General features: G+C 45.0%; 1 protein-coding gene and 1 long non-coding RNA gene across 3 annotated transcripts in view; one reads left to right on the forward strand and one right to left on the reverse strand.

The window, feature by feature from the left end:
* Nucleotides 1-24,475, reverse strand: part of LOC147377078 (uncharacterized) — a 116,332-nt gene that overhangs the window by 34,712 nt on the left and 57,145 nt on the right. The gene's annotated exons all lie outside the window — the stretch shown is intronic.
* Nucleotides 993-24,229, forward strand: LRRC52 (leucine rich repeat containing 52). The gene is made up of 2 exons (XM_086393845.1): nucleotides 993-2,853; nucleotides 23,727-24,229. The coding sequence occupies exons 1-2, from the start codon at nucleotides 2,232-2,234 to the stop codon at nucleotides 24,065-24,067; spliced, it is 963 nt and encodes a 320-aa protein (XP_086249971.1). The 5' UTR covers nucleotides 993-2,231; the 3' UTR covers nucleotides 24,068-24,229.

Genomic DNA, 24,475 nt, shown 5'->3' on the forward strand with positions numbered 1-24,475 from the left:
GTGCCACTTCTTCTTTATCTGTTCCCTTGTCGATGGACACTAAGTTGCTTCCGTGAACTGGCTATGGTAAACAGTGCTGCCGTGAACACTGGGCGGCATGGCTTTCGAATTATGGTTTTCTCTGGATATATACCCAGGAGTGGAATCGCTGGATCTGATGGCAGCTTGGGAAACTGAGATTGACATATACACACTACTATATGTAAAACAGATAACTAATAAGGACCTACTATATGGCACAGGGAACTCTACTCAGTACACTGTCACGACATATAGGGGGAAAGAATCTAAAAACGGTGGATACACTATAACTAATTCACTGTGCAGCATAGCAGAAACTAACACAAAATTGTAAATCAACTTTACTCCAATAAAAAGTTTTAAATAAAAAATAAAAGCACTGAGAAGATTTTTTAAAAGAAAGAAAGAATAGGTGGAACATCAATAAAAACACTCCACTCAATGAGCCTTGGTAGGCCACTCAGCGATCATCTCCCATTAAAAGGAAACACAACACACACAGCCCCAACTGAAGAAAGCATCCCCACCACACACCACCATCAAGCTACACCTTTGCCCCAGCCCCCAAAAGAAACAACCACTTTGGAAATTAGTTCTTCTCCGTAGACTTCATGTACCAAATTCCTCTCCTGGGCAATCATGTAAAATCTAGCCAGGAATTTATTTTTTTAATTATAAGGAGAGGGTGATGCTTCTATCAATAAACTCCTGCCTCAATTAGTACAATTATCATCTGGGTCATTATTTTAAGTGTTTGAAATTTCTGCTTAAATAAGGTCACTTTCAATTCAGTAAACACACCAAAGTCATCATCTTAATTCATGGCCAGTCACCCCGGAAATGCTGAGTAAGTAAACACAATCAAGCATTAGCTAACCAGCCACAGATCCACTTGAGTTTATTAATTTCTCTCTTGGCAGAGAAACAAGAAAAGGAAGCAGACCATCAGAGCCATTCACGCATCATTCATTCAATAAATATTTATTACATACCAGGTGCCAGGCACTGTTCTAAGCTAAATATAGATTTCATTGCTTTATTAATATTCAAGCTATGTTATATATGAATGTTTTAAAGAATGAGATTCCTTCTTCTCCAAAATAAAAATTTTAATTCCTGAGATGCTTTCTTTGTTTCTGCCCAGTATGCCTTCTTCTGTAGAGTGGATGATACATCTTAACTCTTAAACTTCAGGCTCTCCATCCCTCCCTTTTAAAGAGCCCCTACCATCACCCCTCAAGTAACTAATGGATATAAACTCATACTAGAGCATTAGTGACACCCTATTTTAGAATATAAATATAAATGGTAAGAAAAGTTCGTATCATTGCATTCAGATTTTTTTTATACATTTGGGTTTTGTTTCAGGGGGATTATTTATACTTGCTCAAAAGGCTTTTAATTCTAGTACACATATATATTCCAAATGCAGACAGAGTTGTATGTAAGTAAACTGGGAATACAACCTTATCAGGGAACTTCCCTTGCCTCATTTCAGAGAAGCCCACCTGCTTTCTGCCCCTTTCCCATTTTCTGACAACACCCCCCAAAATGGCACCTAGCCAAACTCAATACCCACGGAAGAGACCCATGGTGAGAACTGACCTCAAACAGGTCACTTTTCACATCAGTAAAAAAGGGAGTTGCATTGGAGATTTCTGTGATCCCGCTATGGCCTGCAGATTAGGGGGTTCAATCTAGTCTAATCCACTGCACCTCCATGGGGAGCTGATAAGGAGCTTCCCCCCTACTCCTATGCTTCAGGCCCCCACTCCCCCAAGGACAGCCAGCTTACCAAGTTACACAAAACACCCCCACACAACCCAGAAGGAGAGTCAGGACTCTCCCTCCCTACCCCGGGCAGTCTCCGGAAGCTGCTGACATCACAAAGGTGTCAACTGGCAACCTCATTGTCATGTGGCTCTCCCCTGGCTCCCCTTCACTTGCAAACGCAGGCAAGCAGGCAGGCTTCCAGCAGCAGTCTGGGAGTGAGCAACCAGCAGAGCCACCAAGCCGGGTGGTGGGGCACCCGGCTTGGCGCTTCAACTTCTGTTCAGTTCTTCTGTAATGGAAAATTGCTTTGCACAAAGCTAGAGTGTTACAGTTCTTTCCAGCGCCCTTCCCCCGCCCCACCCCGCCCCTCGCAGCCTTCTGATCAGAGGGATAGCGCCCGCTGGAAAGTGGAAGGAGGGTAGTCGCCGCGACTTACTATGTCCCTCGCTTCAGGCCCTAGGCCGGGGTGGTTACTCTTTTCCTTCGGAATGGTACTGGTATCGGGGTCAAAGTGTCCAAATAATTGTCAATGTCAAGACCAAGAAGTGATCTGCACAGGGATCCAGTTAACTGAATACCCCTCTGATATACCCCTGAACACCCGGAGGCTGTACCTGAATGATAACAAGATCCGTTTCTTGCCAGCGATGAATCTAGGACTCCTCAGTGACCTTGTTTACTTGGACTGCCAGAAGAACAGGATTCAGGAGGTGATGGATTATACCTTTGTCGGGGTCTTCAGACTCATCTACCTTGACCTCAGCTTCAACAATCTAACCTTCATCTCCCCGTATAGTTTCTCCATGCTCAGCAACCTGCTGCAGCTGAATATCTCCAACAACCCTCATCTGTTATCACTTAACAAGTACACCTTTGCCAACACCAGCTCTTTGAGATACCTGGACCTCAGAAATACTGGCTTGCAGACCTTGGATGAAGCTGCCTTCCAAAACCTCATAACACTCCAGACCCTGTATCTGAGTGGAAACCCCTGGAAATGCAACTGCTTTTTCCTGGACTTCACCATCTACTTAATAGTGTCCCATCTGAACTATCCAGGTGAGGGCTTGATTGCGTGTGGGGATGAGGATATGATGGCATAGGAGGAACTGGTTCCGGAAAAGGTGAAGTCAAAGGTGGTTAGTGTGGGAGAGAAATCTGGGTAAAACTGATTGAAAGGATTCTTATTGCTCTGCAGGATCCATCCTTGGGTTGACTGGAGAGGCAATAAGGATCAATAGAAAATGTTCTAGAATAGTTATCCAAAGAGCTGAGTTCTGCTCCCATACTCAGCCCTTACTACTCAGCTGCTGTTGGGGAAGTCTCGATTTCTCTGAGCCTCAGTTTCTTGATCTATAAAGTGGGGACAATAATATTACCAAACATAGAGAGTGTCCTTTCAATGTGAAATGATATGAGTGGAAATGATAATGTACTATAACTGCAAAATGACAAAGTAATACAAGGACACTGAATTCCCTTGGTAAATTATTTTAATCTGTTTAATTTGGTGACTGACTTTTCTAGGATCTAAAAGTAAATTCAGTCATTCCTAACCAGGAGAAAATCCAATGGTATGATGCATAGAAAGGAAAGATCAATAGAGATGGAGGAGGCACAGTTGAGCCACTGAGACATGAGTGAGAGGGGGAGGAGAAGAGAAGGCTTAGATATCTCCTTTGTGTTCAGATGCTAACATGCACGGAAGGTGAGAACAGCACGAATGAGTGCAGAATGGGCCACCAATGCCCAGTGTGTCAAGCAGAGAGATTCCGAACTCACAGGCAGACGCTCAAGTCTTACCTGGTAGAGTTCCAAGCCAGTTGCTGCCACTCTGTCCACTGTCCCCACGGCTCTGCCATGGTCCCTGGGGCACTCTGGTGCCTCATCCCTTCTTCTTTTCAGTGACTTTACTGTCCCATTCTCATCCTTCAATTCCCCCACACCACCAATATCACGTTGACCCAGGGAAGGCAGAGCTTTGGATAAGTGTGAAATAACGAGCCCCTCACAGAAAGCTTGGAGCCACTGATGTAATTAAACTCGGTCAGAACCATGTCTTCTCTGCCTTCCCTGGGTGTGTGTTTTTGAAAATAATTTCATATACCAGCTTCACAAATGTCCTGCTGAAGTTTCCACCCTTAAGTCCAAGTGGCAATATTCTAGAAAGATTCCTGACCAAAATGCCAGGCTTTTAAGGGGCACTGGGAGAGAAGGAACTGGGTGATGACAGCAAGTAAAAAAAGCCTCCTAGCTTTCTAAGTGGGTCTGTCGTTAAATGTCTTCCAGGCAGGGGCTGTACTATGATGGGGCAAGTGATGCAAAATTGGGGCTCCCAGGATACAAAATTGAAGGTGGCACCAAGAGAAAGTATCTCCTTAAATTTTGTGCCTGAGGCACCTGGCCCTGCTGCCAGGTACTTCAACTCGAATTGTGTGTGTCACTCAGTCATGTCCAACTCTGCAACCCCATGGGGTATAGCCTGCCAGGCTCCTCCGTCCATGGGATTCTCCAGGCAAGAATGCTGGAGTGGGTTCCATTTCCTTCTCCAGAGGATCCTCCTGACCCCAGGTTTCCTGCATTGCAGGCAGACCCTTTACCATCTAAGCCAACTCAAGTTAGAATCAATCGAAAGGAAGAAACTTTGTCAGACCATTTTCTTAACAGTACTAATCATAAAAGAATACAGGAGCAGTTTCTTGGGTCGCTTGCCTTGCCTCTCCAGAGATGGTGTCTTCTGCTTTTCTCAAGACTGGTGCTGTGGTGGTTTCTAGAAAGCTCTCTAAAAGAAGGTTAATATTAATCATTCTCATACATTAAATGTGGTTCCCAGATGGGATTCTCCCTGTCAATGTTTGTGTAACTAGCCTGTGGACCAGCATCATCTTCTCTTGCTCCCTCCCCACCATTCATACACATTTTTCTTGAGCAGAAATTGCCAATTTGCCAGGAGGACCCCCTGCTGAAAAGTGTGAAGGAGCTTGGCTCCTTCCCCAGTCCCAGAGCCTTTCACTTCACCTCCCAGGTAATCTCCCTTAATCCGAATTTTAGCTTTTAAAGTTGTATCTTCTCAGAATTTTCAGACTAACTACTTTGGACTCTTTGACTGAATTCCATCCAGGGTTGGACAGGATTATAAACTGAATCTGTTTCACTACATGTTTTCAAAAACATCAGAAGCTGGTGTCTATTTTGTCAAGCTCATAAGCTTCTCATGAATGAAGAGTCTGTCTTTTGAGGTAGACAAATCTTTTCATCCATTGTCCAGTGGAAGTCCCCCACCCAACACATACACACACACACACACACACACACACACACACACGCACGCACGCAAACTACAAATCTGCTCATCTCCCTCTGCTGTTTGGTTAGATCACTTCATGCAGAAATATAGTCCCATTGCCCCAATTCACTATTATTATCTCTTAAAGGTATCAGTGAACCCCAAGCCAGGCATAGAACAATTTAGCTTTGTGTCAGGTTTTGCAGCTACTGAAGTTTTTCACATGTGCAGTTTCATTTTCTTTACTTTGAGTTTCATACCAGCTCTTAGATTTTGTGCCCTAAGACTATGGAAAGAGGCTAGAATAGGTATTTTTGACCCTATCCTATGGTTAATAAGATGGATTGGTTCACCCAAAGTCACACAGCAACTAAATGGCAGGAAAGTGGTTTGAACTTCCTGATTTCAAATTCAAGTCTTTTTCTATATGACTGCTATCTCTTAAGTCCTCAAATTATATAACTATGATCCAATAAGTCACTTTAGTAATAAATATAAGTCACGTCATAAGCATAGGGCCACAGCACCTATATTTCACCTTTATGTCTTGTCTACATTTGGAACTCACACAAGATCACTTTCATTGGATGGCCCGAGCCATCATAGACTCATTATAATATGCCTGCACTTCCCTTCCAATCCAAGGTTTCACCCCAATCTACCCAAACTCTAAAAGAATAAACCCAACTTCAGTGTTTGCTCTCCTTTGCACCTTATTCAGTCTGGTTCTCCCTTCCCATGCATACACACATACACACACACACACACACACACATGTGCGAACACATACACACATGCACATATACAAACACAAAACTATATCTACACAAACATACATACATATATATACATACTCACACTCTCGACCACGTATTACATATGCATGACACACATACATGTGTAAAAATGCACAGATACACACCAAGACATGAACAAACACACACAGACACAAAGTTGAAAACACACGCAGTAGAATTCACGGAATGCTCCACTTGTCCTTTAGCCAGACCTCAACATAACAGAGACATTTATTTTACGTAACTCTCATACGATGACTCATTCCTCTGTTAGGTGAAAGTATCTTTGCTATTTACAAACACTCTAGTTGAACTCTCAACCTTCAGCCCACCTATTACACCACATTTTCTATCAAAACGGTAATCTTTGACATGTTCTTAAATGGTATCACATCTCTTTCCCATGTGCCCAAGTTTCAGGACATAGGAAAATTTTTATGAAATGAGCTGAATAACCTGGTTGTTTATAAAGGAGAATCAAACTTAAAGATGGGTTTCATTTTAGACCCAGGGAGAATACCAAACCGTACTCCTGGAGATTTTGCCTGCAGTGCTGCATTGAGGTCAGTATGACAGCAGAATTATAGTATGTAGACCGTTTGAAGAGCATGGCAGTGAAGTAGGGATCTTCCATGCCACCACTCAGCTCATCCTTTCATTCATTTAAATATTTATTATGTCCCAAACAAGTGCTCATGGAGACAACTAGCCAAGAAGCCTGGGAGTATGTACAGAGACTCATGTGACTATGAGTCACCTGCACATATGTGTCCCAAGGTGCAATGGGACACCAGAACTAAACTCACCGGACAGAGCAGGACAAAGAAGGCAGCATGTGCCTTTTGGGATAGAACAAGCACTTGGGAAAGTCTCAGCTGTGGGTGGTGAAGGATGGCCACCATGCAGGCAGGAAAGCCCAGTGTTAAGAGCTCAGGTTCTAGAGCAAAACAGACCTGAATCATATTCCTAGCCCTGCCACTTAGTATCTGTAGGAGATCAGATAATTCATTTAACCTCTCTGCACTTCAATTTCCTCATCTTTCAGACAGGTCTAATAATAGACCCAACTGCCCAGGGATGGTGCAAGGATGAAATTAGAACATTTATGAACTTCCATTTAGCATTAAGACTGGCACAGCATAAACATTCAGTAAATGAATGGTAGGCAGTAAACATTCAATAAATGAATGGTAGGCAGATGTAGGAAAGGCGCAAGGAATGGAGAGAGCACCAGTTATCAGTCAGGTGGCCAATGGGGCAAGCAGTGGACTTCAGCAAGGCTCGGTGGTATTGGAGGACAGTGTGCCTTGTCCAGGAGACACGCCTGTACAGAGGCATGTGGGCATATAAATAGGCTATGAGAAGGTGGGCAGCAGGTCTCAGGACACTCATCCCTGAGAAAATAGAAGGGAGGGAATCCTGGAGGGAGTTGGATATTGGATGAATTATGAATATAGGAATTCAGACCCTGGGGGGGAAAAAAATCTCAAATAAAGGCATGGTCTCAACTGGATCATGAGACTCAGGGCTGGACCAACATCAGTAAGGGGATTCTTCCTGAGTCATCTGAGTCTAGAACTGAAGTTCTACCTTAAAGACAAGCCAACTTCCAGGAACACATATGGACATGCAGGCATCTTTCGAGGGATGGAGTCGAGGTCAGTTCCAACCTCCAACGGGTAGACATGGCCCTGGGAGAAAGAAGTCACCTTCATGGTGTAATTTTGTCATCTGAAGAGTACTGAATAGAAGTTTTGTCCCAGGCTCTCCCTATCCACAGCCTACCATCAGGCTACCATTAGCCATTAGAGATGTATCCTTATGGATCCCCCAAAGTGCCCCAATCTTGAAGAGGGTTGTGAAAGATACATAAACTCCTGGGCAAATAATATAAGTACCCCTTGATGCCTTTGAACTGTGGTGCTGGAGAAGACTCCTGAAAGTCCCTTGGACATCAAGGAGATCAAACAAGTCAATCTTAAGGGAGATCAACCCTGAACATTCACTGGAAGGACTGATGCTAAAGATGAAACTCCAGTATTTTGGTCAACTCACCCACTCCAGCATTCTTACCTGGAGAATCCCACGGATGGAGGAGCCTGGGGGGCTACAGTCCATGGGGTCGCAAAGAGTCGGACACGACTGAGCGACTTCACTCACTCACTCACTCACATGTGAATAGACAACTCATTGGAAAAGTCCTTGATGCTGGGAAAGATCAAGGGCAGAAGGAAAAGAGGGCATCAGAGGATGACATGGCTGGATGGCATCACAGATGCAATGAACATGAACTTGGGCAAACTCCAGGAGATGGTAAAGGACAGGGAGGCCTGGCGTGTTGCAGTTCATGTGGTCACAAAGAGTCAGACACAACTGGATGACTGAACAATCTTTTATCAACTTTCATATCAGAGGAAAGAGTGATTTCATAGGAAATACAATTAACTAAGATTAACTCTGAAACAGTGGGGAACCCTGAAGGAAGCCAAGATCCAAAAAAGACATGGAGTGGTCTTAAAAGACATGAGGGTAATAACGTGTTCTCCCCCTATGTCGTACTGCTGCTTGCCCCCTCAGAGGAACTGTAGAGGAGGTTGAATGTTTTATTCACCTTGCTTCATCACAAGGCTACAGCTAATAGCATCAAAACTTTCCCTTACTGACCAGAGATTTGGTGCTATTACCAAAAGTCTTCATTAAAGGAAACCCTCAATGATAGACTCACCAGATGCACTGGAAACTGTCCAGTTCTCAAAGAGTTCATGTATTCAGTTTCCAAAGACAAAAATCATAGCAGAAATAGAAGTGAGTTGAAGTGTGCTTGTTCCTCGGATGCTCTGGTCAATACAGAGTTAAAACAGATTCACAGATTGCATTTTCTTTTTGGCTCAAGCCAGAAAATAGGAAGACTAATTCCTGGCCAGAACTGTAATTTTCCAGTCATTAATGCTATTTGAAGGTGAGCGTGGAAATTGAGCTCTTCCCAGGATAGCGCTCCCCAGCAGGACAGAGTTGAATGCCTCTGAAGATGCTCTCAAAAACTCATGCAGCTCTAAGCTCCTGGACAGAACAAGTCTGGCTTCCTACATCCCTGCACCCTGCCTCCACACTGGTCTAGCGCTGTCCAACAAAACCTTTTGCAGCAGCAGAAATGGTCTAAATCTGTGCTGTCCAACACAGTATCCACTAGCCACATGTGGCGATTAAACTCTTGAAATAGGGTTAGTGGAACTGAGGACCAAATTTTTAATTTTATGTCATTTCAATTCATTTAAATAGCCATATTTATGACTGGTCAGGGAAGCCTTTAATATAAGATACTTAAGCTGGAACTTTATAATTTAGCCCCCTCTCAGGTAAGTGGCTGGAGAAGGCAATGGCACCCCACTCCAGTACTCTTCCTGGAAAATACCATGGACGGAGGAGCCTGGTAGGCTGCAATCCATGGGGTTGCTAAGAGTCCGACACGACTGAGCGGCTTCACTTTCACTTTTCACTTTCATGCATTGGAGAAGGCAATGGCAACCCACTCCAGTGTTCTTGCCTGGAGAATCCCAGGGACAGGGGAGCCTGGTGGGCTGCCGTCTCTTGGGTCGCACAGAGTTGGACGCGACTGAAGCGACTTAGCAGCAGCAGCAGGTAAGTGGTTATAGAGTCCAGTCCAGGATGGAGATCTTCTAACATCCAAGTTAAGTGTTTCCCCCATGCCATGATATTTCCTTACTATCAGGTACATCACTGTCCATTCAACTCTGAAACAGATATTGTATGTTTATTATATGCTTAACATTCTTTTTTTTTTTTTTTTATGTTGGGGTGCTTTATCACAGGGAAAGAAGTCATAAATCCTGTCTTTAATAAGACAAATCTAGGGATACAAGAGAGGGAAAATGCAGTTGAAAGCCAGGAGTTCTGATCTCAATCATGTCAATGTATGATTTGGGTGGCAAGTCATTTTCTCTCTGAGTCTCACTTGTCTCTGAAATAAGGAAACAGGAGTAGACATTCTATAAGACTCCTTCTAGTTGGACCTAAATAGAAATAAAAGATGCACTTAGATGGAGGAAGAGGAGAGCAGTGGTCAGCAGACAGCGTCCCAAATGGGCAAGTACACAATGGGTTAGTGTTGAGGTACAGATGTTCCTAGATGAGTACTGTGGTCACACAATTAGGAAATGCAACCTGTAACTTCTGCATTCTCTCACCTCCTGTCTTAAACACCCTCTGCTGGCTAGAACAATGCCTCCACCCTCCAGGGACTCAGTGCCTTGAATTTTCCTCCCAGGCCTGGCCTGCTCAACCAGCAGTTCTCAAACTCCAATGAGCACAAGAAGCCCAGGCTCCCTGTCCAGAGATGATGACCCAGTTAGCTTGGGGCAGGGTCTATGAGAAGCCCAATGACAATGACCTGGATTCTAGCTCTACAGTGGCTGCTTCAACTAGTGAATAAATTGATTTACACTGAGATGTTGGGGGCTTCCCTGATGGCTCAGATAATAAAGAGTCTGCCTGCAATGCAGAAGACCCAGGTTCAATCCCTGGATTGGGAAGATCCCGTGGAGAAGGAAATGGCAACCCACTGCAGTATTCTTGCCTGGAAAATCCCATGGGTGAGGAGCCTGGAGGACTACAGTCAATGGGGTCATAAAGAGTCAGACATGACTGGGCGACTAACACACTGGATGTGATGCTGGTGGCTAATAATGTTTTGATATGTCTCCCTCAAGGGGCATTTGCAATGTGACAGGGAACAAACAGAACCAGAGAGAACACAGAAAGGGACAGGCTACTAGCATAGACATGGGGGTAGTTTCAGGACAGAAGGTCTGTCTGTGTCAGCCCTTAAATTACAGTCCTTGGACCATCCTGCTTAGTCCAATGGTGGGGTCCACAAGTCAAAAAAAGGACTCTAGGCAGGAGTGCCACCAAGGCAGGGGGATAAAGCCACCTGGGGACATCTGCAGGAAGCAGATGGGCTGGGTCATGCACTGCTTCAGGTCTAAGCCATTTAGAGGGCATTTTGAACAGAGAACATCTTAGTTTCATTCTGAGGCTATTTTATCCTGTATTCCAGGCTGCTGTAATAGGATAATGGCCCCATTTCAACCCACCAAGTACAAAGTCATCTACAACTGTGCCAAAACTTAGATTTCCAGAATGAATTCAGGTCTTCACACCCTTCCACTATTAATGCTAACCCATCTCCTCCATCAGGGAGATTGCAATAAAGACCAGACGCCAAAAGCGGGAACAGCTGGGCAGCAGACATTGCCAAGGCTGTCAACTGCTCTGCCAGCATGTCTCTCCCACCTCACCCTGGCCCTGTGGCTCCCTTCTGCTGAGAGCCGGAGAAGCAGCCTCCCGAGGGCAATGAAGCCGCTGAGAGGGCTGCAACTGGGGCAGTGATCCCCAAATGATCCAGAAAACTTGAGAAGGGATGGAGGGGGCAAGCTTGTTCAGTTTGGGAAGGGCCTTGTGTGATTCTCATACACTCTCTAACTCAGCCCAGTTGGAATCCCTGAGAGTAGGTGATCTAAAGCCCCCTCAAACTCAGAAATGCCAGACCGCTATGCATGGCCCCTCTGGTCACCCAATACCATTCAGGCCCCTGGAAGGAGGCAGTGCAAGGCTGCCAAAGCAGCCAACCTCAGTTTCTTCACCTCTAGAAATGAAGAATTCCCCAACCTGAAAGAAATCCAACAAAATGTGGATGCGGCTAGAAAAGAGAAACGGGCGGTTGGCCATCTAGGGCCTTTGAATGATTTTCTAGGGAACATGCAATGTATCCTGAGAAGTTTTGGAAGGCAGGAAAGATGAATACAGAGCTAGGAGGCTTCTGTGGGCATTCAGACAAGAGAGGCTGGCAGTCTACAGCAGAGGCATGAATTGAAGAGGTACAGATAGGCCAGAAGAAACTGTTCAGAAGGCAGACACAACAGGACCTGGGACTGAACTAGACCTTCTCAGAGTCCCCTGCACTCCCTTTGTGACTCCAGGCACAATTCTAAGTAATTAACAGGTCTGTGTTCTTTAACATTTGTATTCTCTGATAGACAGGAAGGTCTACAAGATCCAAGAGCAGGTCTGAATCTTCAGACACAGAGAAAGTTCTCAAAAAATATTTGAGTGAATAAAAAAGTCAATGAGATGTGGAAAATAAAGGAAAGGAAAAATCAAGTATAATTCCCAAGGCTTTGGCTTGGACAGCTGTGGGGGCTCCACTGAGAGAAGAAAGTAGTAAAGGGGCTTGGGGAGAAGCCAAGTCCTGTCTTAAATGTGTTGAGCGGGAGCTCTTTGTGAGACAGGAGGCTTTTGGATGGTTTGACCTGAAATTCAGAATAGAAGATAAAATATATGTTTGTAAATCATCAGCTCACTGGTGATCATGAAAACCAAACAAATGATGCTTAGCATGAGAGGATCACAGGGACTGCAAGGAGATCCAACCAGTCCATTCTGAAGGAGATCAGCCCTGGGATTTCTTTGGAGGGAATGATGCTGAAGCTGAAACTCCTACTTTGGCCACCTCATGCAAAGAGTTGACTCATTGGAAAAGACTCTGATGCTGGGAGGGATTGGGGGCAGGAGGAGAAGGGGACGACAGAGGATGAGATGGCTGGATGGCATCACTGACTCAATGCACGTGAGTCTGAGTGAACTCTGGGAGTTGGTGATGGACAGGGAGGCCTGGCGTGCTGCAATTCATGGGATCGCAGAGAGTTGGACACGACTGAGCGACCGAACTGAACTGAACATATCAAAGGATAAATTAAGGAGTGCAGAAAACTGAATAAAGTGAGGGGATCGGCAAAGGAAACATGACACAGAGTGTGGGCTTTCTAAACAAAGGCAAGAGCAAGTGCAAAGACCCTAGGGTGGAATAAGTTCGATGTAGTAGAAGGTGAGTATGGCTGAAGAGGAGTGGAGCCAAGGTAAGAGATGAGGTTAAAAATCAAAGGCCAGATCATATAGGACCTGGAGGTCATGGAGAAGCTTTCGATTTTATTCCAAATGTGACAGGAAGTTATGAAAGGGTTTTAAGTGGAGAAGAGACACGATCTATGATGTACAGCTGCCTCCCAGTGCTAGATGGAGAGCTGGGAAAGCGGGGACCCGAGTTAAGAGGCTGCCTCAGTTTTCAGGCAGCAGGGAACAGTGGCTTGGCCCCAGGTAATGGTCCAGAGAAGGTTAGAATCGGGGTATACTGTGAAGGTCGGACTAACAGGGCTGGCTCATGGCTTGAATTATGGGATGTGAGAGATGCAGCAAGGACTCCCAAGTCTCTGCCTGGGCAACTGGTGAATGGTGTTGCCCTTCCACCACTGAGCTTTTCTAAATTGCCTCTTACCCATGAGGACAATAACTGTCCACTATCTGAGTTTTTCCAAGAAGATGGGTAGTTATTCACAAGGTCCAGCTCTAGGCCAAACTGAGAGCCAACTTTGTTTGGTTTACAAATTAGCTTCCCAGAACTGCCTGGTACCATCCCCAGATCTGATATGCAGTTGGCTCCTCTCCCCCCATCATAACCTGCTACAGAAAGTCAGTAGCAGGCGTTCCGCATGGGAGGGCTTAAGTCTTTGGCTTCTTTTCCAGAGGACTTTACACTTTAAGCCTTATTTTATCAGTGAAGTGAAGCTCCTGCTGACAGAATTCTGGGCACTGAGAAGCATCTGAGAAATGTCATGAAGAAAAGGGGTCTTTCTACCTGTAAACTGTGCTCATCTACAACTGCTCATACAAAAGACCAGTTCTGTAGTCTAAGCAACTTTAAAGCACAGGAATAATCAGGCTGAACTTGATAGACTTCAAGGTTTGTTCCTGTAGTGTTCCAATGGTCTATGAATCAGGCTTAAACCTTACCAAAATATGAACTCTTCATGCAAGGGGAAAAATTGTTATAAGAACTGTATTGCCCAAGCCCAAATCATCCAAAGCCAAGGATGCTTTAGACCAGGAGTCAGCACACACTTTCTACCTATGGCTGATTCCTGTTGATTGACAGAAAACAACAAAATTCTGTAAAGCAATTACCCTTCAATTAAAAAAATTAAAAAAAAAGGACGAGTAAATATTTTAAGCTTTGTGGGTCTTTGTTGTGACTACTCTGTCTCTGTAGCATAAAAGCAGCCATAGAAACTACATTAATGAATGGTCATGGCTGTGTTCCAATAAAACTTTATTTATCAATACAAAAACATGCCACAGGATGGATTTGGCCCACAGATTATAGTTTGCTAAAGCCTGGCTTCCATCAAGGGAAGACATTTGGGTGATGAGAGAAAGGAGCTCTAGGGAGGCAAAAGTAGGAGCCAATGTCAGGACTAGAAATACTCACAGGACCATGCATGAGGGTCTAAGAAGGGGCCTTGTTGGCCAGTTGGGTTTGGTTGTGCTGGGCTGCATATGGTGCAATCCAGGTTCCCCTCTAGGGAGTCTTCTCTGAGCCATTCATAGTATGCTGCTGCTGCTTAATCACTTCAGTCATGTCCAACTCCATGCAGCTCTGTGGACTGCCACCTGCCAGGCTCCTCTGTCCATGGATTCTCCAAGCAAGAGTACTAGAATGGGTTGCCACACCCTCTTCCTGGGGATCTTCCAGACTCAGGGATCAAACCCAGGTCTCCTGCATTGCACGCAGATTCTTTACTGATGAGCCACCAGGGAAGCCCCATTCATAGTACAGCAGAATATAATAGTGTTCCCTTCAAATTCCATCAGAAACAAGTCCTGCACAGCAAAGCCAAAAACATGAGTTTTAAAGAACTGCTGTATGAGAATCCAGCTGAGCTATTTCAAATCCTTAAAGATGATGCTGTTAAAGTGTTCCACTCAATATGCCAGCAAATTTGGAAAACTCAGCAGTGGCCACAGGACTAGAAAAGGTCACTTTTTATTCCAATCCCAAAGAAGGCAATGCCAAAGAATGCTCAAACTACTGCACAATTGCACTCATTTCAGATGCTAGCAATGTAATGCTCAAAATTCTCCAAGCCAGGCTTCAACAGTATGTGAACTGAGAACTTCCAGATGTTCAAGCTGGATTTAGAAAAGGCAGAGGAATCAGAGATCAAATTGCCAACATCTGCTGGATCATAGAAAAAGCAAGAGAGTTCCAGAAAAGCATCCACCTGTGCTTCATTGACTATGCTAAAGCCTTTGAATTGTGTGGATCACAACAAACTGTGGAAAATTCTTCAAGAGATGGGAATACCAGACCATCTTACCTGCCTCCTAAGAAATCTGTATGGAGGTCAAGAAGCAACAGTTAGAACTGGACATGGAACAATGGACTGGTTCCAAACTGGGAGAGGAGTACATCAAGGCTGTATATTGTCACCTTGCTTATTTAACTTACATGCAGAGTACATCATGCAAAATGCTGGACTGGTTGAAGTACAAGCTGAAATCAAGATTGCAGGGAGAAATATCAATAACCTCAGATATTTAGATGACACCACCCTTATGGCAGAAAGTGAAGAGGAACTAGAGAGCCCCCTGATGAAAGTGAAAGAGGAGAGTGAAAAAGCCAGCTTAAAACTCAGCTTTGAAAAACGAAGATCATGGCATCTGGTCCCATCACTTCATGGTGTATAAATGGGTAAACAATGGAAACAGTGACAGACTTTATTTTCTTGGGCTCCAAAATCACTGGGATGGTGATTGCAGCTATGAAATTAAAAGACGCTTGTTCCTTGGAAGAAAAGCTATGACAAACCTAGTTCAGTTCAGTTCAGTCGCTCAGTCATGTCCGACTCTTTGCAACAGTGTATTAAAAAGCAGAGGCATTACTTTACAGGCAAAGATCTGTATAGTCAAAAAGATGGTTTTTCCCATATGGATGGATGTATGGACATGAGAGTTAGACCATAAGGAAAGCTGAGTCCTGAATAATTGATGTTTTTGAACTGTGATGTTGAAGAAGACTCTTGAGAGTCCCTTGGACTGCAAGGAGATCAAACCAGTCAATCCTAAGGGAAATCAGTCCTGAATATTCACTGGAAGGACTGATGCTAAAGTTGAAGCTCTAGTACTTTGGCTGCCTGATATGAAAAACTGATTCATTGGAAAAGACCCTGATATTGGGAAAAGTTGAAGGCAGGAAAAGAAGGGGACGACAGAGGATGAGATGGGTGGATGGCATCTTGAGTTGATGGACATGAGTTTGAGCAAGCTCCAGGAGTTGGTGACGAACAGGGCAGCCTGGCATGCTGCAGTCCATGGGATCACAAAGAGTCAGACACAACTGAGCAACTGAACTGAACTGTATGAGATTAGGCCAATAATCCACACATTTTCTCCTATATGTATTCAACAGATATTTATCAAGGCTCTATTGTGTGCTGCTGCTGCTAAGTCCCTTCAGTCGTGTCCAACTCTGTGCGACCCCATAAACGGCAGCCTACCAGGCTGCCCCGTCCCTGGGATTCTCCAGGCAAGAACACTGGAGTGGATTGCCATTTCCTTCTCCAGTGCATAAAAGTGAAAAGTGAAAGTGAAGTCGCTCGGTCATGTCTGACTCTTCGAGACCCCATGGACTGCAGCCTACCAGGCTCCTCCATCCATGGGATTTTCCAGGCAAGAGTGCTGGAGTAGGGTGCCATTGCACTAGGGATATACAGGTGAACAAATAGGATCTCTGCTCTCAAACAATTCTCAAGCAGTGATCGAAACAATAGCTACCTTTTGATATCATGCCTGCAGCCCTTGTATCCTCACCCCCCATCTCCATCTGCACTTACCCTCATCTCCTTCTCCACTCTCAGAAGACAGTTCAAGGCTTACCCTTCATTTTGTCCTGGAGACCATCTGTTCCTGCCTCCTCCAAGCCTTCACATCCCTTAGCTCACTGAATTCTCCCTAAACTCTCACAAGGTAAGCAGGGATTGGTATTAGCCTAATGTAGAATAGTCCGAGATGGTACGAGGTTAGCTGCCCATCTATGGCCTTCTATCACCCCAAGGTCTCTTTCCTCCCATTAAGCCCTATGTCAATAACACTGCCCCCAAGGGACATTAATAACAAAAAATATTTAATCCACTCAACAAACATACTTTGAGCTCTGATGTGTGTTAAGCAGTACTCTAGATGTTGGGGACACAATAGTGAACACAAATCCATGTCTTCATGGAGTTCATAATCTAGCAGACAGAAGCAGACAGATATCCACTTCCTCAATAAATACATAATTTAGCTGGACAAAAAAAAAAAAGACAAAGTACTGAACATCCAATGATATTGAGGCAAGCTAGGGCCTAATAAGGAGAAATGGGGGAACTGGGCCTTTCTCTAGGTTCCAGGTGGAAATTTTTACCACAAAGTGCTTAGACTGATAGAAACTGGCATTTGTTCTCCAAGGGGCAGTTGCAGTGTAACTGAAGTCTGCAAATTGTATCCTCTCCCATTACATGGCCGTCAGCTGGAGGCTGGCCTCCTCCCCTTAGCCCAGGCAGTTCCTGAGCAAGACTGTCCAGGGAACTCAAAGCAGCCTGCTCATCTGGAGAGCCATGCAGACTGCAGAACTGTGGTCACTTTTGTGGATTAAGAAAAAGAGCAGTTCCTCATAAAGCCACCAGGTTCAAGCTGGTTTTCTGAAGGAAGGCTTCCTCAGTTGCTATGCTACCAGGTGTGGTTCTGGGTCCCTGAAACTTTTCCCTTCATGCGTTGATTTTGGCAGACAGGTTTTCCACTTGTGAGCAATATGCCACATGAGGAACTAAAGAAGTGTGTGGTTTATGTTTCCTTAGGAACTATCTGCAGGGAGAATTTAAACATTAATGATACCTGTAATTGTACCTAGGCACTGTACCTGGGGCAAATGCTCTGCACCTATGAAGTGGAGCTGAGGAAGGGATAATATGGGGCTTAACTGCCTGTTTGTAATATGAATGAAAGCCCTGGGATTGTGCAGTGCACAACATATACAACAGTGCCTTGGCAGCCTTTTCTCAGAGGCAAGGAGATCAAGAAAGCCAGAGAAGGAGTAATTGATGTACAACTTATTCATCCTGTAGCTTGGGAATAATTAAAACTACTTAGTGGAGCACTTTCCTGGTGTCTCAAAAGGTAAAGAATCTGCCTGCAATGTGGGAGACCCAAGCTTGATCCCTGGATTGGGAAGATCCCCTGGAGAAGGGAATGGCAACGCAGTCCAGTATTCTTGCCTGCAGAATTTCATGGACAGAGGAGCCTGGGAGGGTACAATCCATAAAGTCGCAAAAAGTCAGACACGACTGAGCAACTAACACACACACCCAGCAGGGTGCTCAAGAGTAGAGTTTAATTTCGTGAAGCACCTTATATGATGCCTAGAACATATAAGACACTCCAAGATGAGCAGATAGGTCCATAAACCCTAGAGTCATCATACTAGACTAGAAGAATGCATGACTAACAAGCTAAAGAAGAGATGAACCAATAAGGACCTATTGTGTAGCATATGGAACTTACCCTGATGTTACCTAACAGCCTGAATGAGAGGGGAGTTTGGGGGAGAATGGATACATGTGTATGTCTGGCTGAGTCCCTTTGCTGTTCACCTGAAATTGTCACAATGTTGTTAATTGGCTATCCCCCAATACAAAGTGAAAAAATTTTTTAAGAAGAGAGAGATGAAATAATAGAGAGCTAGGATCATTTAAAAAGTGGGAGAAATGGAAAACAATAGTTAATCCAAATATATCAGTCTAACATTAAATGTTAATGGGCTGATTAAAATACAGTTTACTAGACTGAATGAAAAACAAAGCCCAGCTGCATCCGGCTTACTAAACATACCTTAAATATAGGAACACAGAAAGATTAAAAGTAAAACGATGGGAAAAGATATGCAATACAAACACTAACCAAAAGAAAAGGGTAAATCTACCAGAAAGAACTAACAGTTATATATGTATTTAAGAACATTGCTTCAAAATATGTAAGCAAAACTTAACAGAACTATTTGCAGAAGTAGACAAGTGTACAACCATAACTGGTGATTTTAACATACTTCCCAGTAACTGCTGCTGCTGCTGCTAAGTTGCTTCAATCGTGTCCAACTCTGTGTGACCCCATAGAGGGCAGCCCACTAGGCTCCCCCGTCCCTGGGATTCTCCAGGCAAGAACACTGGAGTGGGCTGCCATTTCCTTCTCCAATGCATGAAAGTGAAAGTGAAGTCGCTTAGTCGTGTCGGACTCCTAGCGACACCATAGACTGCAGCCTACCAGGCTCCTCCGTCCATGGGATTTCCCAGGCAAGAGTACTGGAGTGGGGTGCCGTTGCCTTCTCCATCCCAGTAACTAGCAGACAACAAGTAGGCTAATAGTAGCTGAGACAATAAAGTTAACAAAAAGCCAAAAAAGATGAAAAGTCAATAAAGACGTAGACAATCTGTATAAAAGCACACTCATTGGCATACATAGAACAATGTATTCAACAAAGACAATACATTTTTTCAGTGCACATGCAAAAATTACTAAAACTGACTCTATTATAAAGAAAATTCTTAATAAACTTCAAAGGACTGAAATCAGAGAAATATGCCTCTGACTACAGTAGAACTGAACTAGAATTGAATAATGAAAGCAGTGCTAGAAAATCCCCAAATATTAAAAATCAAGTAATTCAAGGAATAATAGCTCTTATTAACAAGAATGATAATGATCAGACATGGATTATGCCTTCAGGAGCTAAAAGTCTGTCTTGTAGGAGAGAAAAGATGCTTTTTGCAGGACCTTCATAGTGGTCCAGTGGTTAAGACTTCACTTGCAGGGGTTATAGTTTTGGTCCCTGGTCAGGGAGCTAAGATCCCACATTCCTGTGGCCAAAAATCCAAAGCATAAAGCAGAAGCAATACTGTGACAAGTTCAATAAAGACTTTAAAAGTGGTCACATCAAAAAAATCTGTTTAAAAATATGCTTTTTCAAAAAATTTTTTTTTGATGCTTTGCTTTTCTAGCAAATAACCACCAAGTAAGACAGAACGTGATAGGTGCAGTAAGAATGATGCTAAGAAATGCAACAGATGAGCCCACAGTGGGAACAATCACAATATATCTTCTGAACTGGGAGGATGAAGTGGCTGGGGAAGGGTTCCTGGAAGTAGATGCATTTACATTAGACCTTGAAGGACAGGAAGGACTTGATGATGCAAAAATTGGAGGAAGAGATATTTGATGCGAAAAGAGCAGTGTAACAAAGCTAGCTGTAGGTAAGGGGGAGAGGTAACCAAGGAGCAAAGAGAGTTTAATTTGACTAGAATAAAGGGTGAGTTATGGGGAGAACTGAGAAGTAAGGTGGGAATGGTAGAACGGGGCAACGCTGAGGGCTCTGAACACCAGGCGGTCTGGATGTTATCCTGAGCCCTGGGGGAGGTCAGACAGGGGTTTTGAACCAGAGTGTGACTGGCAAGAGCCAAGCTTGCAGAAGGGGAAATCTGGCAGGAGTGTGTGCAGCGGTCCAGAGCTGGGGAACTGGCTATGGTGGAGACAGACGTGCTGGGAGGTGAGGCGCGCTCACACCTTGGCGGTGACAGGTAATGAAGAGGGGAGAGAGAATGCAGCAGTAGAAAAACCCTCTCCACAGAGCCACCCACATCCCTCACTTAAAAGCAGCCTAACAATGCATTAAAATCGCTGCCTAATTGCTCCTTTCAAGGTAATGCTCCAAAATGGGGAAATAACACATTTAATGTTTAGTCTCATATCTGCCGCCCAAGCCCTGATTTGAAAGCCTAATCTTTTTAAAAATAGAATGAGATAAACCCCTCTGCACCCACCACTGGGCACACTCCAGACCCTCAGAGTCCCATGTTCTCCTTTCTCATATACATCTTTCTTTGTATATTCCCACATGGTGTCTCTGGCAGCTTAGGCAGGTGATCTAAGCCCTGTCTTGCTAGAATTCCTGAAAATTGCCGGAGTCTTCCCTCACCTCACCAGCCTCTGCTTGGGTCTCCTGGAAAAGCACCAGAGGTCCTTGAACCAGGCTGACTAGAGAGAGGTCTTGAGACATAACTGCGTTCCTGACCCTTTACAGCACCCTGAGATGGAAGCCCAAGGGCCCTTTCCTCTCCAGTTGGCCTGGGTCACCCACAGGGCCTCTGTCTCACACTCATTCTAGAGAGGGGCTTCTTCCTCTCCTTTCCTCTGTAATCTTTGCAAACAGTCAATGTGGCAGCCCCATGCTGGCTTCCTCCTCCTGTGACTAAAACCTCAACCAAGAGCGAGTCCTCAGTAGCATTACAAACATCAGGCCATCTTCCTGAAAGTAACCAACAAGACCAGGAACCAGGGTGCAGGCAATGGTGTCCAGTTTGGAGAGGACTTAATGGTCAGCCTGGACAGCTCATTCCAGTCACCCAGAACCAGCTGCCTCCCAGTAAGCTCACCTCTGTATTCCTTTCCCTATTTCTCCTGCTTCTAGCTCTAGTCCAAACTGATTTCCCTCATTTCCTTGGTCACCAAAGAAATCAGTGCCTTTACATAGCCTGGGCTTCCCTTGTGGCTCGGCTGGTAAAGAATCTGCCTGCAATGCAGGAGACCTGGGTTTGATCCCTGAGTTGGGAAGATCCCCTGGAGAAGAGAAAGGCTACCCACTCCAGTATTCTGGCCTGGAGAATTCCATGGACTATATAGTCCATGGGGTCCCAAAAAGTCGGATACAACTGAGCAACTTTCACTACTACCACTACATAGCCTGGAGTTCCTACCCTGTTGTAGGGGAAGCTTCTCCCCGCATTAGTCTCTCTCTGACTCCTACTTCTGAAAAACAAGCTCAGATGGCTCAGTCCAGGTTTTCTGTCTCCTGTCCCCTGCTGAGATCCTGCAGTTTATCCAGAACCTTCAGGTTAGGAAACTTTTCTGAGTCTCAGTTTCCTGATGTGAAAAACAAGGATGAAAATGTGTCAACATTCTTGTAAGAATTAAATGAGATAGCATTTACATATCACTTAGCATGTAGACAGAACTTGGTAAATATCAGCTGCTACTATGACTCTGATCATAATTGTCTTAAGCCCTAATCTCAGCCCTGAGTGGAAACTCATTTATCTAATGCTTGCTGGATATTTTCACCTGGACACTGCACACAGGCACCTCAGCATCAGCATGGCAAAATATATGGAGCTAGAGAAATGCAGGACTGACAACAGAGCTCTGAGCAGTCTGTGCAGCTCTTGTGTACAGTGTACTGTGTGCACTGCTGTGTACAGTAGCTCACCTGCTCACCTGTGCCGGTTAAATCCTCTTTATTACCCTGAGAATAGATGTTCTTCTTTATCAGTTCAGTTCAGTTGCTCAGTCGTGTCCAACTCTTTGCGACCCCATGGACTGCAGCACTCCAGGCTTCCCTGTTCATTACCAACTCCTGGAGCTTACTCAAACTCATGTCCATTGTGTCAGTGATCCCATCCAACCATCTCATTCTCTGTCTCCTCCAGCCTTCAATCTTTCCCAGCATTAGGGTCTTTTCTAATGAGTCAGCTCTTCACATCAGGTGGTCAAAGGATTGGAATTTCAGCTTTAGCATCAGTCCTTCCAATGAATATTCAGGACTGATCTCCTTTAGGTTTGACTGGTTGGATCTCCCTGCCATCCAAGGGAATCTTCAAGAGTCTTCTCCAACACCATAACTCAAAAGCATCAGTTCTTCAGCGCTCAGCTTTCTTTAGAGTCCAACTCTCACATCCATACACGACTACTGGAAAAACCATAGCTTTGACTAGAAGGACCTTTGTATGCAAAGTAATGTTTCTGCTTTTCAATGTGCTGTCTAGGTTGGTCATAACTTTTCTTCCAAGGAGCAAGCGTCTTTTAATTTCATGGATACAGTTATTCTTTATAGGATGAGGCAATGGGATTCCAAGACAGTATCAGACATCCTGCTGAAGTTTCCAAAATTAGTGACAGCAGGTTTGAATTCTAGTCTGTCTGGCTCCATGACCCACTTTTCCTTCTATTATATACTGAAGTCCACAGTGCTTGGTGTGGGGAGGTGCTCAGAGAAGGATCCAGGCAGCTGAGTCAGCCGCTATAAAGGAGTGAGACTCATGTAAATCATGAGTGATGCCAACAGCATCACAGAAGCAGAACTGCTTCCTGTATTGGCTGTCCCTTTGCCCTGAGCTCGTCCCTGATTTCTCCAGGTTGAGGGTGTAGAGAACACACAGTAGGCATTTCCAGAGAATCCTGTCCCTCCTAAGTGGGGTGTGATGACCTTGAGTGGCCTTAGTGATCCCTGGCTGGGCTCAGGCACAGGAGAAGGGAAAGGGACAGGTGGAGGGGAAGGTGGGGGTAAGATGAGGAAGGGAGCAAGAGATGCCAAACATTGATGGAGCTCTGTGGAGTGTCAATACTCCATGACCATCTTGCTTAAGTTTCCAAACTCCCAGCTCCTTCTGTGCTCTCCCATTCTTTGAAGAGCCTTAAAAAGCAAACGTCATTTTTAGCACGTGATGTGAACACAGCTAGAAGTGAAGTTGCTCAGTCATGTCCAACTCTTTGCGATCCCATGGACTGTAGCCTACCAGGCTCCTCCGTCCATGGAATTTTCCAGGCAAGAGTACTGGAGTGAGTTGCCTGAATGCAGCTAAGCCTGGGGCAAAAAGCAGTCCATGTGCAGTCTCAAACCTTACTATGCCCAGAGATCACCTGGAGATCTTGTTAAGATGCAGATTCTGAGTCAAGGAGGCCTGGGCATGCTGCCTGAGATTCCACATTTCTCATGGGGTCCCTGTCATGCCGGTACTGCTGGCCCTCAGACCACGCTTTGAGTAGCCAGTGTCCATGCCATCACTCCAGGTCCCCGTTGGCCTCACAAGCCTAGGAGTTCTGTTTCAGCACTCTGCCTGCTGTGTGTTTCCTCTTAGATGAACAAAATGCCACTTGCGTGGAGCCCACAGAGCTGGCAGGATGGCCCATCACGAAGGTGGGGAACCCGCTCCGGTATATGTGCATCACAAACCTAGATCTCCAGGACTACATCTTCCTGCTGCTCATCAGCTTCTGCATCTTCTGCGCGGGCACCGTGGCCGCCTGGCTGACCGGCGTGTGTGCCGTGCTCTACCAGAACGCCTGCCGCAAGTCGAGCGAGGACGAGGTGGAGGAGGAGGAGGCGGAGAACGAGGACGAGCAGAGGGTAGAAGTCAGCAGGCGGATTTTTCATAGCAGGGTGGACTCGGGCCATGATGGGTTCCCTCAGCTGATTTAGTTGCAGAGGCTGAAGCTGCTGTCTGATGCAACTTTCCCAGGCTCCCGCCTTCCATCTTGCCTTCCGCTTCTCATTCCTCAGAGCTGTCTTAGAAATGAAAGCCTACTATTATGGTAAAGTACTATTAAGGTAAAATAAATAAAATGTTTGGTGGTCATTTCAGAGGTTGGTCTTCTTCTGCTCAACCAACCCAAGCACGATTTCTCAAGCTCAGAAGAATGGGGTACAACCAAGGCTAGTGCAGCTGCTGTAGGATCTAAAGGTTGAGGAAGCCCACCCTGAAAGGGGGTCATATGTGTTTGATGAGCACCTACTCTGCCCCTAAATTAAGTGCTGGGGGGAGGCATCTGGGAAATAGAAGATTTAAAAGATTTGTCCTGGAAGAGCGACAAGCTGGTTCAGAGGAGT

The sequence above is a fragment of the Bos grunniens genome, chromosome 3 (genome assembly GCF_055505025.1).
Source record: "Bos grunniens cultivar Pamir isolate PY7600 chromosome 3, Bosgru_T2T1.0, whole genome shotgun sequence".
NCBI lineage: Eukaryota > Metazoa > Chordata > Mammalia > Artiodactyla > Bovidae > Bos > Bos grunniens.

Coding starts and splice junctions, on each gene's coding strand:
- LRRC52 (XM_086393845.1), top strand. CDS start 2,232: ATGTCCCTCGCTTCAGGCCCTAGGCCGGGGTGGTTACTCTTTTCCTTC. Junction 2,854..23,726: donor GTCCCATCTGAACTATCCAG/GTGAGGGCTTGA, acceptor GTTTCCTCTTAG/ATGAACAAAATGCCACTTGC.